Source organism: Haliaeetus albicilla, chromosome 11 (genome assembly GCF_947461875.1).
Source record: "Haliaeetus albicilla chromosome 11, bHalAlb1.1, whole genome shotgun sequence".
Taxonomy (NCBI): domain Eukaryota; kingdom Metazoa; phylum Chordata; class Aves; order Accipitriformes; family Accipitridae; genus Haliaeetus; species Haliaeetus albicilla.
In genome coordinates this window covers 20,355,821-20,373,086 of record NC_091493.1, presented here as the reverse complement: position 1 = coordinate 20,373,086, position 17,266 = coordinate 20,355,821, and the positions used below count along the sequence as shown (strand labels likewise).

Sequence of the window (17,266 nt, the reverse complement as noted above, 5' to 3'; positions counted from 1 at the left end):
TTGTGTGAGGGTGCATAAGGGTGGAAATTCCTCTATACGCAGGACACTGGCTGCTGGGGAGCAACGTGGAAGTACTGTAGTCTCAGCTATTGCTAGTCATGTGCTGGTCAGGCTGGCTGTTTCTGTTCATATCAGTAGGTTTGCATTGATTCTAGCAACCAATGGACCAGCCCCTGTTTGCTGTTGATAGGGAATGGAGTTAAGAAACTGTAGCTGGCAAGGTATGGGGCTGTCCTACTACCCACAGAGCAGTAAGAAGGCTTGCTCCCATTCTCTGTCCACAGCATGTGCTCCTGTTACAGGAAGGCACTGGGAACTGTCCTGTTTTCTCTGCAGGTTATTACATAAGACAGTTGGACTCCATGGAGACAACACGTTTCAAGGGGGTACAGGTGCATGGGGAAATAGTCCTCTCTGCTCTGGCCAAACAACTCCTTCCTGCAAGTGGCTATGGTGACAGCAAGGCCTCTACCAACAAACATTCATTGGGTGCAATTAAACATTTTCCTGGCAGTGACAGGATTGTCACACCAGCAGGATTACAGCTGCACTCTGGATGCTTTGAGGGTCTCCTCCAGTGTTTTTAAGTCACATCTTCAGCCATATGAGCCCTCATTGATGAAGCCCTGATGCTCTGTCTCTTTCTTTCCTCTGAGCATGGAATTTCAGAGGCCAATTCTCCTACAGTACATTTAGCAAATCTAATTGTGGTCCAGCATCTGGAGTCCTGCTCTCTCTGGCACAGTTAAACAGTGAGTAAACAGTGTCTACAAAGAATAGTACTAGGTACTTGATGATGAAAGCATAAGGAGAAAATGTACCATGGAACAGTACATAGTCCATGTATATGCTAAGCTTATCAGGTCTACATGGCATCCTTGTAGGTATTTTGCACAATTTTGGTTTGGCTTTATTTTGTCAGAATCTCTACATCTCTTTGAAGCAGAATTGATATTTTAACCATTTTCAGCCTTCTCCAATTGGTTCATAACCTTCCTTCCACGGCGGGAGCTATGAAACTGATGTATCTTCCCAGGGATTTTTCTGAACTGCTTAAATGATGTTCAAGCCTTCAGGAAAATAACCCTGTTACTCAGGGCCCCCTAGGCAGGCCCTTATAAGTGCATCTAGCATTTAGGAAGCTGATAGCATGATCCCTTTATATCTATATCTGTATCTATCTCCATATATATATCTATATAACTGGGTGAAATCCTCTGATCCACCCTCAGCAAATAGAAAAGTGAGGGCCCCTCCAGTGTCTGCTACTCACAGATTGGAAGGTTCATAACCAGCTCCAGTGATGTCCACCCCATTACTCCCAAGAAGGCACAGGGGGATATCGTCAAATGGAGCTGCTACTAGCCATCTCTAACTAATCATGAGGGCCAGAAATTTAAGAAGGTACAATTGTATTTCTCATTTTACCTGCTTCTTGGAATCACCTTAATGACTTTCTGGTAGTACCTGGAGCCATGGATGGGTTTTCTTCTAACCATTGGTAAGCTGTTTTCTTTCGTATGTGCAGGTTTTCTACATATATACTCTCAGCACCGCACTTGAAAATAGACAATGAGACTGTAGTTTTCCACAACAGGTATTAAAAAGAAGTTGTTGTTTCTATCAGCTGAAATATTTCATTGTACAGCAAGGTAGAGGAAAGGCAAATGAAGAAAATGCCTATGATGTCAGCATTGAATAAACTGAACACACTCAAATTATTTATCTGGGTATTTTAAGCTGTACAGCACTCTTGTTATAATTGCTCTTAATATTGTCTAAGTATGTTTTATAGGATATTTCTCATATAAACCACTTCATGGACTTCATACCAGGCACAGTGTAGTGCCTGAAGTCTACTGGCTAAACACATTTCATAACCTAAACATAGTCTAGGTTTTCTGTACAAACAGCTTTCATGGGGTTGTTTGTCAGTGGACTTTGATCCAAACAAGATTATTGCAGGAAATTCTACCCCAGTATGGAAGGCTACAGAGCTATTTATATGGCATTTCTTTGCAGCAGGTTGGACTCTCAGGCATGGGCTTGCCTTTTTTGTAATATAGCAGTTATCTCCTGGGGAATATGTTCCCTTGTGCATCTGCACTAATGGATTGACGTACACAAGGTACTGGGGTGGGAGGAGGGGGAGGCTTTCAAAGGGCTGTTTTCTGCTTTGTTTCGTCCTATTCTTCTAGTATGCATGTCCTTGGGGAATGTCAATGAGCATAGTAGCTTAATGAATCCGTTTGTCTGGCAACAATTTATATCATACCTGTTAGTTTAAAAGCTAGATTATTTCCAAATCAATAATTAGATTTACAAACATTTACAGACACCATAAATTCTTCTGTTTTCAACAAGACCAATCAGTGACTACTTAGAATGAAAAGCAGTGATCTGATGTATGTGAAAATTTATTTAACTCTGGATCCCAACAGGAAAAAAGTCACAAGTTATCTGTGGTAAAGCTTGGTTACAAATGTGTATGTTATAAGACAATCCACCTAGTGTTAGAAATGAGATAGATTGGCACAGTTAGAGCTGTGAAAGGTATGAGGCGAACCCATTCCTCCTGAAACCATGCTGCTTTGCTGCTTTCCTCTAAAGGAGAGATCCAGAGCATGTTCAACTTCTGGGGTAGGTGCGGAAGAGGAGAAATACATCACATGGTCTTAACCAGCTCCATTGTAGACTTTGCAGCTTATGTCAGGATTAGTCTTCTTCACCACTCGGATGGAACAGCTTTTCTTGTGGAATAGGCCAACACAGTTCACCCTGTCATAGTTCTTGGGGATTAAAACTCTGTCATTGAGAAAGGCAAAGAGAAAATCAGCAGCCACAACATGGACTGAGAAGGATGCTTACTGAACTACAGCCATCCTGGATCAAGCTACATTATGGATCGATTTGGCTCATGGATTGCATTAATACAGGCATTGTGGATTATCATAGAGGAATACAGAGCCCTGATCATCGCTGTTAACAGATGATTTCCCAATGTTTGTTCTAGTTTAAATGCAGTTCTCACGGGTTGTTCTGTTAGGGATTGGTATAAATTCCCACACAGAGACAAAACAGGGATTAATTCTGTCTTCCCCGTTCAAACTAAGACTTTCTTGATAATAACAAACCATTTAAAGAGTGCTGAATCACCCCAGCATGAATACCTCCCAGACAAGCCTCTTCTCAGCACGGGCTGACTCCCTCCCTTCTATGGCTGAGGACAGCCAGGAATATTTCCCACCAAGAGTTCCTTGGATTGTATCATTCTTCACAGACCCTTTATGGGACTCTGTCTCCCTCACCTCAAGAAGAATTTTTCCAGCCTTCTGGGGAGCTAATCAGTTCACACCACTATATTCAGGAAGACGCAGCTCTCTTTGATGTGTCACCTGCCATCCATGAGGCAGGAACATGCGAGAAGATTTAGAAAGCAAATTATCAGAGCAGGGTATGTGTGTTCTGTTTTGATAAGCAGGAAGGGTGGGCACTTGGCAGCATGGGAAGGATGTGGAGCAGCTCTGGCCTGATTAGGTGCTTGCAGGCAGGCCACTGGTCTGGTGCAGAGCTGCAGAAGCCCACATGTATGTGTGTTGTGGGGTCGTTAGGTATCTGGAGACAAGCTGCTGAATAGAAGGAGGAAGAAAACAGAGGCTAAAGGCAACCATACAAGCAGTTAGTGTCAGAATCAAAAGAAGGACTAGGTGATGAGGAAGAGCTGTGTGCTGGAAAGACCCTAACTGTTTTTCATTTTGTTTCTTCCTAAAAGAAGTCTATGTGATTGCCAGATCATTCTGCTTGGTCACGATTAGAGCTAACTGCGAAACAGGAAGAGGAATTTTGCTTATGCAAGTATAAATTCCAACGCACGCTTTCACTGAAGTTTTTTAAGTCTGAACATTTCCACCAGTTCCTGAATAAGCAAACAATAATTTGGGTGAACTTACAAGCTGCAGCAAATCGTTGCAGTCATCTTACACCTGCATTGGTAACAATCTTCAGTCTTCCACACCGCACCAAAAACATAGAGGTTTCTGTTTGAAAGGCACCCTGCATGTACACACCAGAAAATGATAGTCAGTAGATCATATGAACATGTATCAATAGACATAGACCACAGTCTTATGTTTGTGGAGTATCAATCAAAGAACTGATTTCCACAGAGTCACACCAGAGAAGAATCTAACCCAGTGCTCTGCAAAAAAAGATGCCTTGTCTTTGCTCCTGAAGTGTGCATGAGTGTATGACACGGCATGATAAAGTTGTAGCAACCACATAACAGAGAAGGATTATTCTGCTACTGCAATGGATCTGAGAAATGCCTTAGCTCATGGCTACGGTAGGATCTTTCTGCTCTTTCTCATATTCAACATACAGGTCTAGACTAATTTCTTCCTCCTCCTCAATTCTTATTAGACTTCAACTTGCTCTGCTAAACTGAATTTAAACACCAGCTGTGTTGTCTTTGCTTTGATTTTAGTGTCAGGTACCCCACTCAGGTTAGTCAATGTTGCTTAAAAGTACATGGTTTTTGCCACATGGGAAAGGACTTCAGTTATACATCATCCCAGAGGGTAACTCTTGAACAGAATAGAGTCTCTCCCTGTGTGACCAGTGATGCCTCCAGGTGGGCTGATTCCTGGGTACACAGCTGTTTGGATCATTCTTCAGCAAAAAACATATTATACTATTGCAACATTTCTAAGAAAAAAAGGCTTTGAATCTCTGGATTAATGCTTCAGGGATATCTAATATATTAGCCATTCTTACCGTATTTGCTGGCTGGTCTAAAGTAACAGCGAGCATCACACAGAGTCCTTGAGAAGAGAAGGATCAAGCAAAAGAACAGGAAGAATTTCTAGAAAAGAAACAATAATCTTTCTTTCAAATTAGGTGTTTATTTCAAAGATCTAGCAGACTAATTTGCACAGAATTAAGGATAAATCCTACTATTCCCAACAAACTCAGATTAAAAAACACTTCCAGTGTACATGCACATACACATACACACACACATTCTCTGAGCTGCTAACTTACCATACTTGCATGGGCTGCTCACATTTTGTAATGAGGAGTAGTGTGTATTTATATACAGTGAGGAAACAATGGTCGGTGCAAAGGGAGGTGATGTAAATGTGAGCACCCGGGTGCCAATGGACACTCTAACCTGTTCCGATCATCGATCAGAAGGTGGCACCTCAAAAAGTCTTACAAAGACTTGTTTTGTGCACTGACGTACACTGGCATCTTGGTCTCCATTGTGCTGGTGTCAATCTGAAGAAACTCCAGTAGACAGACTAGTTACTCTGCATCAGCATTGGTGTCAGTGGAAGGGTCTGACCCCCGGAAAGCTATGCCTCCAAAACTGGCAGGCCGTCAAGGAACAGTGGGGAAAGGGCATATGCTAAACAAGGCAGCAGGGCACTATTGTTCGGCTGACCTGCTACAAAAAGATCACCCCCAGGTATGGAACAGGCCATTCATACAGTGCAGTGGTGTGGAGAGTGCACTGTTCTCAGACTGATTTATTATAATTTCTATTATTTTATATGAGGCACATTATTCTGTCCCTATTTAGCAACCTGCAGGGACTAGCTGTAGTTTTGTATCTCTCAGTTGCTGAAGCAAAACCAGGCCTGGGGAATAGAGGTAGATCACCACAACCAGATAGCACCATTTTAGCAGCAAAAGGGAGAGGAGCTGTGCATTATCTCAGCCCAGAAATGAATGTAACAGTCAGGATGATTGTCACTCATGGCTCCCTTTCTGACAGCAACAGTAGTGATGCTAAGGATTGAGGGAGGCAAAGAAAGAAAAAGTTCCAGTTTTCTTTCACTGTATGCATGCCCTGCCTCTAACACAGCTGGAATCGGACACCAATGGGAGTATTGTTTCTGCCACACTAAAAAGAGGACATTTCTTTCAACACACATCTTGCCATAGGTGTCCAGGTCTTTGTGCCATTAGACTGTTGCAACACACAGTATGTGAGGCTGCATCTCAAAACCAGCCAGAAAAACTAGCACAGATCCCTGTCGCTGTATCAGAGGCTGTAGGGATTCAATGCTTTGCTGAATTGGAGGATAGGCATAACAAGTTTTAAAAGTTACTGGAGGATTCCTAGCATAATGTGTTGCATTAATTCCATTAGCTTGGCTCTTTCAGCATACCTGGGTTTAATTAGACACCTTGATTGGTATGGCTGAACTCATCAGCTTCCACTGATTGACAAATAGCTAGAGGAAGCAAAGCTGCACTGGAAGTGGTTTGGGGATAAAAGGGGCAGTGGCAAAATGAGTGTGGTCTCTTGAGAGATCTGGAGTAAAAGGATAGTTGTAGAGGAGGTGTCTGCTGTTTGTTGTGACAGAAGATCTGATTTATGCAAGTTCTTTTTGTTTATTAGTTTGTGTGTACTTAGCAAAAGGCTTTAGAGCTTCTGTTGTACTTTGTTTTTAGCCTTGTGGTGCAGCTGTCAGGTTTTGTGTTAACCTTGTGATTTTGGTAGATTATGCTCTCTGTGTGGTTCTGCTGCAGCAAACTGTGATGGTATCTAATGAAGTGCCTTGAGAAAATATTCCTCCTCTGGTAATCCTTAAATGAATGAATTTCTCTTTGAAGGGAATGATTTGCTCAAAATTACTTTGTTAGTAATTAGAGGCAACAAGGTGAAAACACAACATATCTCTTGCACTGTTAAGTATGTGATGTGAACTTGGTTTTATTTTAATTGAAACCATTTGATTAGGGTCTAGTGTAACCAGAGGCCAGACCCACTTCTGCCTTGTCCCTACTATAACTCTTGACAAATCTTGTGCTGTTTCTTGAGGACAGTTAAGTGTTACAGCGTATAATATCTCTAATAAGAGTATGGTTGCAAGGAAATGTAACAAGCAACTTGTAACTTGAAGGGCATGGTGGATTCTAAATTATTGTCTTAAGATGATTAGTTTACTTAACTAGTTAATTATCCTTTCTTCCTTGGAGAGAAATAACTATATTAATAACTTTCTTATAATTCTTGCTGTTTCTCAGGTAGACAAATGTATAAAATATACATATAAAATAGGAAACTGAAGTGTGGTGTGACCAAGGCTGTTGCTGCCAGAAATGCCTGGCAGCTCTACTTACTTAACGTGAAGTGTATGTTGAAGTATGCTGTGTGCTTTTTTTTTTTTTCCTTAAAAAAAAAAAAAAAAGGCAGCTTAAAACATCTTGGATTGCAGACTTGAGAATGAAGAAACCAAGTAAGTGCTTATGAAAGCCTGTAATGTTAAGTGAGTTGCCTATGGGATCCGTAGTAGAGCAGAGCTGTGTCTGTTCATGTTCCTGCTCACCTGCTTGGAACTTTCCTCTTGAGACAAACAAAGTTTTCCAAGTGAAATGTGTAACAAAGGAGTAGAAAGGATTCCCTGTTGTGCAGATGTAAATGAAGTCACCTTCTGGGGCTGCAGCGTTAAGCAAGTGTCCTCTGAGCGTTCTTCTGTTAGGGGAAGGTTAAGTCATCCTAGCCTAGCTGATGGCTGTGATAGGTGAGAAGGTTGAGTGCCTCTGAGACATGCAGATTATGGCAGCTTGCTGCTTTCCCTTTATACCTTCTGCCTTGGGGTCTGTTGTGCTGCAAGGGCTTGCAGCCCAGCTGTAGACATACTGATGTAAGTCAAAACAACTTCCTTCAGTGGCTGTGGGGGTATGGCAACAGTTAATGTAGGGCCTCCTCAGTTTGAGGCCTGTGATGAGAGGAACGTCCAGCTCTGCCTTTCCCTGTTTACCTAGCTCTTGCGTCTGTCAGGGAAGGTGCTGAACTAAACTGGTCAAATAATGTAGTGGCTTGGCTTAAATAGTGACTCTGCGCCAAGCCAAGGAGGCAATCCTGCCCTCCGAAGCTTTTGCCAGTTAGAAGGATTCTGAGTTTTTCTGGGGAGATGCCTGGAGTTGGAGGGTCTGGGCTGAACCAGAGGGGTGCCTGGATGGTGGCTCCAGATCACCAAGGCTCTGACCAGGGTATCATATTCCATAATTTGATTAGAACTTGCTCACACTGAAAACATTTCTTCAGTAACCTTTAGTGTCTTTAGACATGGTCTGCTGGATGCCTATTGCTTCACTTTGTGTTTCCTGATTCAAAACTACATCAACTTACTACTTAATTACTAAACTCTATAGTAGGCTTCAAAACTGGATTAAAGCACATAAATAAATCTGAACTGACTTCAAAACGGTTCATGTTAACTGTTTTAGAGAAGTTAGTAAGGGAAAATGATGTTCCTTCTGGCTCAGACAACTGATTGCCTCCATTTTTAGCTGAACTCATGGGAGTAAACCATTAGGTAGGACCCTACCTAATGTGTGTGCAACTCTTGGGAAATCAAATGGACTTCATGAAACTTGATATTTCCCCCAAAAGCACCACTTGTGTGACTTGGCCCTTGTCAGTGAGAATATAGTTTGCTACTTATCAGGGTGCAGCAGCATCACCACTTGTGGTGGGTGGTACTGTCTTGCCTCTGCAGGAAGGATTCAAGATTGAATTCCTGATGCTTTTAGGTTATGTCAATGAACCCTGCCTAAATCCTCTCCCTAGTGTAAGCTTTAGAAAGATATTTCTCTATTAACTCTCCCTTTTTCCCCATCAGTTCCCACCTTTACCAGTCTGGGGTAGATGACAGTTGGGTTGGCGGGGGGGGGGGGGGCGACGGTTTATTTAAACTCGAACTACTTCAAGTTGTTTAGCCTATGTCCATGGTTCCCCCTTGTCCAGCTTTGCTGTGTCTCTGAACAGTCTCCCTTTGAAGCAAAAATTGAGTTCTCTAGCTGCTGCTCATGGAGAAGGCCTGACTTTTTTCCTTAAACTCTTCAGCAAAATGACATAACACAAAGGCAGTGTAACACCTCCACTACCCTGAAGAAAGGTAAACGTTGCTTCTTCCTTCCTTCAGTACTAGGATTGTGGAGTGGGTAGTTTTGGTCTCAATCCACAAACTTATTTAGATCCCAAGGTCCCACTTGCCTTCAGCAGGAATTAGCCCTTGCATAAACCCTGTGTCTGAGTCCAGAGCAGCTCCCTTTTGTTTTGTTGGCTATGCTGCGCTTATGATATCTCTCTGCTCCTTTCTTCCCATCTCCTGGAGAACACACTGCAAAGCACAGGGAACCTCAGCTGGAACAGGCACACGTGCATGTCTGAGCTGGCATGACATGAAGAGACAGTTAAGGGCCATACTTAGATGGCAGGGTACCTGGGTCACTGCTCATGGATGGGTAAATGGGGCTCCACCAGGCTGAAATAGCAGTGTCTGTCTTCCTGTTGGACAGGAAAAAAAATACTGGAAGAACAGAGTTATTGCATCTCTTACTATCTCTGGTGTAATCTAGCTTGAATGACCATACAAGGGATCAACTCTAGCCTAAGTTTGTCATGGAAAGCTTGCATGTGCCAGTGATATCAAAGTGCAGATGGCAGAGAAAATCAAGGTTAAATACTTTTTTCCTTTCTCTCTCACCTAGTGAGTGAGAGTTTTGCCTTCAGCAGTGCAGGTCTGCAGGTAGCTGACTACTGCCACTGCTTGCCTTTGTCCAGATGAGTGTCTTGCTCCACTTCTTGAGGGGGTTCAAAATGGGGGGTGGGGGGAGCAGTAACTGCTCATGAACCTCTGGACCTTACCCCTCTCATCCTGAAGACAAAAGCAGCCCAGACCCCTGAAGTGCAGCTATTCTTCCAGGGCCTGGGAGTAGGGTTTGGTGTCTGTGGGTACAGATGGAGCCATCCCTGTGCTGGCCCTGAGCTTCTCTGTGGGAACTCATAATGGAGGCTCTGGGAAGATGCCCTTCACTCTCTTGAGCATTTCAGAGCTGAAGCGAGCCTTTAGCCTCTTGGGTGTGACTTGCTCTGCATGTGACAAGCAACTATGCTGGCACTACCATAAAGTACTCCTAAAATGACTGGGCTTTGAAGAGCTCCCTTTTAAGCTAATGCTACCAGCCCTGATTTCCCCTCCTGCTCTGCTCCTATGTGAGTTTATTCCACCTTAGCCAAACTGTGAGGGAGAAGAGTTACTCCTAAGCTAAGACTCTACCATAAGCATTGGTGCTAAGCAATGAGCTATTTTGATGACTAACTTCCTGGAACTGCAGTAGAAGGCTAAAATATCTCAACACTGTCCATTAGTTTGACAGCTCTCAATGCTCCTGTATTTATCAGCTTTCCCGTCTTTACTGAACATGTGAAGGAGCCAGGGAAATCCTTGTCTCTTGCCTGACTAGAAACCAAAAAACCACAACCATTTTGTGTGCTACATTCTCCTGAGCTGAGTACAGTCAAAGCTGCATGCTTGGCTCTTCCTGGGATCTTGGGTAGATGCACGTGGCTCAAAGCAAACTGAGGATGAAACCCTTTCAGGCAAGAAGCTAAAGTAATACAAATGTTCATTAACAGTGTGAAAAGCTCTCTGCTAGATGATATTTATCTAGGAACACAAAAGTTGTTAAGTACTTAATAGCTCTGCTTGTGTAGAGCATGAGGGTCTTGGTCTGTCTAGCAGAGCAGCTTCTTGTAGCTTTTTTGTTTTTCCTGTCCTTGTCCTCATTGGATCCATTTCTCTAATGACGGTTCTGTCTTGACTTTAGTTATTCCCAAAAATACAGGTTTCTCACTAAGAGGACAGGAATCTGTTTCCCAGTGACAGGGGACTGCAGGAAGCCCTAGTGTAATGATAGATGTCCACGTGATGGTTCACCATCACAGGACTACAATCTTCACTGAGGCCAAAGAGACAACAACTGTGCATGAGTTGAAAAAGGTGGTAGAGGGAATACTGAAAAGGCCACTGGAGGAGCAGCAGCTCTACAAAGATGACCAGCTGCTGGATGATGATCATAGGACTTTACTAGACTGTGGCTTAAGCAGCCGAAACTGCCATCCTCATGTTCCTGCCATGGTGAGCTTGGCTTTATTCAGACCTGGCAATGGCACCTTTGAACCACTGTGTATTGACCCCTTATCAAGCACCCCAGAGCTACCTGATGTTAAGAAGTCACAGTTGTGTGGCAGCAGCTCTAGGGAGCAAACCTTGTGTTAAAACCAGCATCTCCTGTCTTTGCCTCTTGCAGACAGGGTGCTGGTCTTGTCTATGTATCCTGTGTCCAACCACACCCTTCCAAAGGTGTCTATCTGCCCAATAAAGAACTGCAATTCAATTACATGATGTCAGTGTGCTGTAGTGTCCAGGCAGCCAACAGAACTGTTTCCTGGGATCCTTCTCCCAAATTATTGTTGGAGGAGAAAGGTGGCAGCAGCTGGTTATGTGTGTACATCCTGAATTGTAAGTGGCATGTTCTACCATTTGTGTTTCTTCCAGCCAATGCCCAGCTCTGAGCTGCTGGGTTTTTTGAGGGGGAAGAATTGTTGCACAGACTAACTTTGTATGTGAGCATTTGTTTCTATGTCTTTATCTTGACTCCTGACAGTAGTGTCTCTGAGGAGTTTGGCTGGAAATCGTGGGGGACAGGGGTGCAGAAGGAGTATCTAGTCCTGCCTGTAGCAAAATCTTTAGGAAGACTATAACCTTAAGACCTGAGCAAACGGAGCTTATTACCTTCAAAGTTAAGGGACGTTGCACTAAAACAACACACATCGATGAATTTCCAAAGCTGACATTAAGTATGGTTACTGGCACAGACTGTCAAAATCCTCTACCACTGGGCAAAGATTTTTTTTTTTTATTCAAATGATTAGGAATCTACTTTCTTGCATCTGCCTTTGCCATTCTTGAAAAGCAAGAAAAATACAGTGGAAAAAGGGCAATATAGGCAGAAACTGATATAATAAAACTGCAGTTTGAGAGTTCTTTAAGAAGGAAATTGGTTACCACAAGCTTTAAAGCACGAGATTGGTCCTATCAATGCTTCTACTGTTAAGAAAGCTTATGAAGTCACTTCTCTTCCCAAACAGCATTGATGCCAGCATTAATATTTTTTTCTATGAACCAGCCTATTTCAGAATTAATATTAGACTTTCCCTTTTATCCCTAGTGATGTTTTCACAAGCCATCACATCTGACTTGACTCACACTGCTGTGCTGCAATGGGAAACTCCTGGGTTTTTTTCTCTGTTAACAATCAATCAGAGGTGTCGATGCATCTGTTCCCTAAATGAAACTCTGAAGTAGTGTTATTGCTAAGTTTTCCTTCTCCTGTATCAAGGGTAATTCAGGCAGGCCAGTCTATGTCCAAGTTCATAAAACACTCTTAAAACTACTCAGTCCTGTCCATGATACCTCCTTGGATATAGACTAAATATATAGACACTTCTAAAATGCCACTTATATTCTTAAACCTCACTGGAGCAAACAGAAATGGAACTCAAGTCTGCTAGCTGAATCAGCATCTAGGTTTTTGTGTTCTTTGTAGCTCTGACTTGTCCATCCACTCTTTCCAGCACAGAAGCACTGTGACAGTTATCACTAGTGACTAGTGAATTTATAGGAGAGAAAAAAGAACAAACCAAACAAAAACTTCAGCAATAACAGAAAAAGAAAGTTCCAGAGCTGTCATATGTGTACATAAATAAGCTGTACTAATGTAGCTAGGCTGTGGTTACAGCAATCTGCTCAACCAAGCTCCTGATACTTCCCACTAGGCTTGCTGAAAAACTTAGTTCCTCGCTGAAATTCTTGACTGGCAGTGAGCACCAAGCAAGGAAGACTGGCAGTGACCACCAAGCAAGGAATACTGGCATGCACTGTCCATTTCTGACACAATTTTAGTCATTCTGACTTTTGAACCCCTTCCTACTGAAGAGAGATGGAAGAGTCCCCCATTTAAAAGAGATACTTGGAAGAAAGTGAAGGGAGGTGTTAATGAGGGAAATTGGCTGCTCAACAGTAATTATATCCTAAAAACATAGGCCTGAGGCCAGCTGTGTAGCCAAACCAAATGTTGAACTTCTGGGTGTTATGCTCACAAATGTCCCTGCCAGGATTCAGAATAATGTTACAGAGTTGATCTCTTATCTAACCCATTCGTATAATTTGCTGTTAATATTAGAGGACAATGCTCTATGCTTTAAATGAACTTGTTCAATAGTCCACCTTACACAGCCAAATACAACAAATAGGAACAAACAACTGAGCTGGAAAAAGACTTTTGTTAAATAACCCAGTCTATGACTTCAGGAGTCTAAAGAATTTTGAATGAATACTGCACCAAGCCAGACCCCTGCTCACGTCTCCTTGACCATCATCTTTGTTGTGTGGGACAGCATCCCTTTGTTCAGGAGCAGGAGCACACCCCAATAAAATATGCCCTTGCAGCCCCGGGGAAGTTCCTCCATGTGCAGGATATGGAAAGTCGAAGGGATGATGCTGTTAGGAGAGATCAAGCAAGTCCCAAACTAGGAAATGAAGAGGGGAGACAAAGTGCCTCAGGAGGCTGTTGTACTCTAATGACACTGTAACTTGTCTCAGGATAGCACATTAGGGAAGCTACACAGTCCCAAGCTGGCGTTTTAGCCCAGTCCAGCTACTCTGTCCTTCGTACAATGGACCAGAGTGATTTCTGTGTTATATAGCTTAGGGAATGAATTCTTTCACAGTCTGTGAAAGAGCTGTTACAGTCAAAACTGCTTGCTGCTGTCTCTGTAGATTTGCCCCATCTTTGGCAGGCCAGGGCAGAAATGGGAGAAGCCCCTGGAATTACAGTGGAGAAAATACTGGGATATTTTGAAGGAGGTTATAATCCTGTGGCGGCAAAGGACTGCAGTTTATCAGTGCTCCTTAATGAAGATCTACTTGAAGCGTTGACTATGCAAAAACACTGAAGCTCTGGAGAAGTGTAAAAAGCAGGGGTCAGTGGTTGAGACTTACATGCTGAAAGGAACGAAATGTGAAAACAGAATTTTGCAGGGTGGAGAGGAGTGTTAAAGTAACCTAGTCTTGCTGAGTGTTTTAGATTTGTCCTGTGACCTACATGTTCTGGAGTTTCACATAAGTACCTGTTATAAAGCCAATCTAGTTTGCCCTAAAATAAACCACAACTTGGCCCAGGGAAACATGCACACAACAATAGGTTTGAACAGAAACTTTCAGGCTTTCAAAAGGTGCCAATGCAAACTTTCCTGCATACCAACAGAAGAGTTAGCTAAGAGCAAAATGAACAAGCAAATTTGTCATGAATTGAATTTATCTAAGTTTTTAAAATTAGCACAAAGCAGAATGTGAAGTGCAAATCTCTAGCTTCTTTGGTACGCATAATGTAAATGAGATCTGCACTTTTTTATAATTGTTTAAGTTGGATTTTATTTTTAAGATTGGGGCAAAAATTCTTAATGGAAACAAAACATGAATGGGTATAAAACCGTTAAGTTTTAGGTGATAAACATTATTTAATAGGAAAACTTCCACCAGATTTATATGTGTGTTGTGATGTTTGATTTAAAAGACTTGGTAGTTGATAGGCTAAGCATTCGATTTCATTTTTAGGGCAAGAACACCTTTCCAGTACTCAAAAGATTTGCCTTGAAAAGAATTACTGGGAGTAGATGGCCAGTTATCCAAAACAGCCTCTCTTTCTAGGAGGGCTAGCAGGAGCGCTGTGTGCTACCAGGTGGAGAGAGAGAAACTGGGGGGAAGAGAGCATGCAACTTCTTCTGCTCTGCCTGGGCTGTGTTGCCTCCCAAGATTCTGCAGAGTCTCTTAAACCTTTAATGTGTCAGGATAACTGAGGAAACTTCTGTGAATGTTTCCTTTCCACTATGTGGAGCTAGTGGTGCTATGATGTAAAGCTTTGAGGATGGAAGGGTGTATTCTTTACATGGGACTGTAGCTGTGCATGTTGAAGTAGTGAAATGCCAAAACAAAACATCACTTCACAAAGTGGGGAGAGCAAAGCAGAGCTTTGTACACTCTGTCTCTGCTTTCTCAGTTTTGAGACTTTTGTCATCCTCCCATAGCTAGACTCCTTGCTACAGACGGAAGCCAAGTCCCTGCTGTGCTTCTGGTGTTCCAAAACTAGATGCGATAGGTAACATCATCTGTTTCCATGTTGAAACTTGGAGCAGTCAAGAGTAAAGTCTGCTTTTACAGACTGCTCCCTGGAGGCTTTTTGGATTAGACATGAAATGAATCTTTCTTACTTCTGCACAGCAGACAGGGTAGATCTGCATATCATAACAAGACTTGGCAGATGGTGGAGAAAGGTGCTTGGGTGTTTAAACACATTTAAAATGTGTTTAAAAGGTCATATAGGAGTGCTGGTTCAGGCTGGCTTTTCTGGAATTTGGGTGCATATGTCTACTCGGCCTTAAAAAGGAAAGTAAGTCTTTGGTCACAGCTTACTTAAGATTTGGTGTTCTCTATGGACTTGCCTTGCAACTGGGCCTGGAAGTCTCTTGCAGACAGAAAGACATCCATAGAATGGTTTGGGTTGGAAGGGAACTTTAAAGATCATCTAGTTCTGCTCCCCCTGCCATGGGCAGGGACACCTTCCACTAGACCAGGTTGCTCAAAGCCCCATCTGACCTGGTCTTGAACACTTCCATGGATGGGACATCCACAACTTCTTTGGGCAACCTGTTCCAGTGTCTCACCACCCTCATAGTAAAGAATTTCTTCCTTGTACCTAATTGGAATGTACCCTCTTTTAGTTTAAAATCTTTACCCCTTGTCCTATCACTACAGGCCCTTGTAAAAAGACTGCCTCCATCCATGCTGCTGCCCTTCCTGTGTCACCTCGTTTGGTGGAGACTAGAAATAGCAACCCTACAATTTCCATGCACCATGGTGCAGTATTTTCTCGGCAAGTATTTCCAAGTCCTCTAGCCTCAACTCAGAAGTGTTGGAGACTGTGCTAGGCATGGTGTCATTAGAAGATGCTTTCAAATATGCTTTCTCTTAGCATAGGCTTGCAAACGGACATAAAGAGGCTCATGCTAATGGGGATGGTGTCTCCCAAGCAACGTCACTGAATGTGGATAGATTGTTTTGTGAATGGTAAGTCTTGAGCTTTCCAGGCAAGTGAGAGTGGGAAACAGAAGCAGAAGAGGCAAGCTAGTATTTCTGCTTGCAGTCATGCTGTCAGACAGTTTTCCCAAGAAACACATGTGCTTTGTGGTAGGTGAATTGTGTGTATGTGGGTGCAGTTCCAAAATGGTTCTAACCTAACTTGAGCATCCTTGGCAGGTGCTGAAGGGGCTGGGTCTGGTCATCCAGAGCAATGAGTTGGAACAGAACACTGGAAAACAAAATTTTAGTGCTAGAATAAGGAAGGCAGTAGCTAGAGACAAGTAGTAAACTAACAGCCTGCACATGCACTGGATTAAACCAATTAGGGAGCTGGAGTCTGAGGTAAAAGCAGCTTATTACTGCAAGAACAAACCTAGTAAGAAGATGGGCTCCTCTTTGTGGGTGAGGCTCAAATTGCATCTGCTGCCAGGATGGCAATAACACAGAGCAAAATCTTTCCTTTATGCTGTATAAAAAAGGCTGAAGACTATTACACAAGCTCCAAAATGATCTGTCCGCACTCCGTTTTGCTGTAGCAAAACAGGATGGCCTTGCAAATGCTATCTCCTCTTGGCAGGCAAACTTTTTTACTCCTCTTTGTTGGGTATTGGGACAGGCTGTGAATCTGAATGTTCTACCTGCTGTAAACAGCAAGATTCATGTCTGAGAACATGAATCCTATCTGTACACAGATGGCACTTGTAAGATACAAGATAGAATAATGGCCTGGTTTTTAAACTTCCTCTCATAGCCTTGACGCTTGGGTAGAGTCCATCTGAAATAACTCAGAAGCTGTAATGCTCCCAGTCCTTGGACAATTTTCAGAGAGTACATAATGGGATGCTACACCTGCTTCTACTCTGTTTGAGAGTACTCAAACTGGCAAACTTAAGCACACAGCAAGAAGCTCAGAGGTAAATGGATTTCAGTGGATTTCATTCTGTTTCAGAGATCAGATCATGATCTGCAGCAGAACAGAAAAAGACTGGTGCCCTCAGAACAATGGGAGAACGATAAATCAGCAGACTTCAGTAATGCAGAAAAGGAATTAACTGAGATGGGGAGGAAGATGACAGGAAGGAGAAAAAAGACCTCTTCTTTTGGAAGACTGCACAGAACGTGATCTCTTATATACAGAGACCATAAACACAAAGCTCAACTTCACTCAAACACAGGTCACAATTCCAGACTCATCAACATTTTCAGTTTGGGCTACGGTACTGCAGAAAAGGAATAATTCAGGGTTCAGAAGCATGTGTCTCCATACC

At 42.8% G+C, this 17,266-nt stretch overlaps 1 protein-coding gene across 1 annotated transcript; it reads left to right on the top strand.

Annotated features, from left to right (window-relative positions):
* The first annotated feature begins 10,709 nt into the window (after positions 1–10,709).
* On the top strand, positions 10,710–11,078 carry LOC104317262 (elongin B). Its single transcript, XM_009918014.1, has one exon. The coding sequence runs from the start codon at positions 10,710–10,712 to the stop codon at positions 11,076–11,078; it is 369 nt and encodes a 122-aa protein (XP_009916316.1).
* Positions 11,079–17,266: the final 6,188 nt, after the last annotated feature.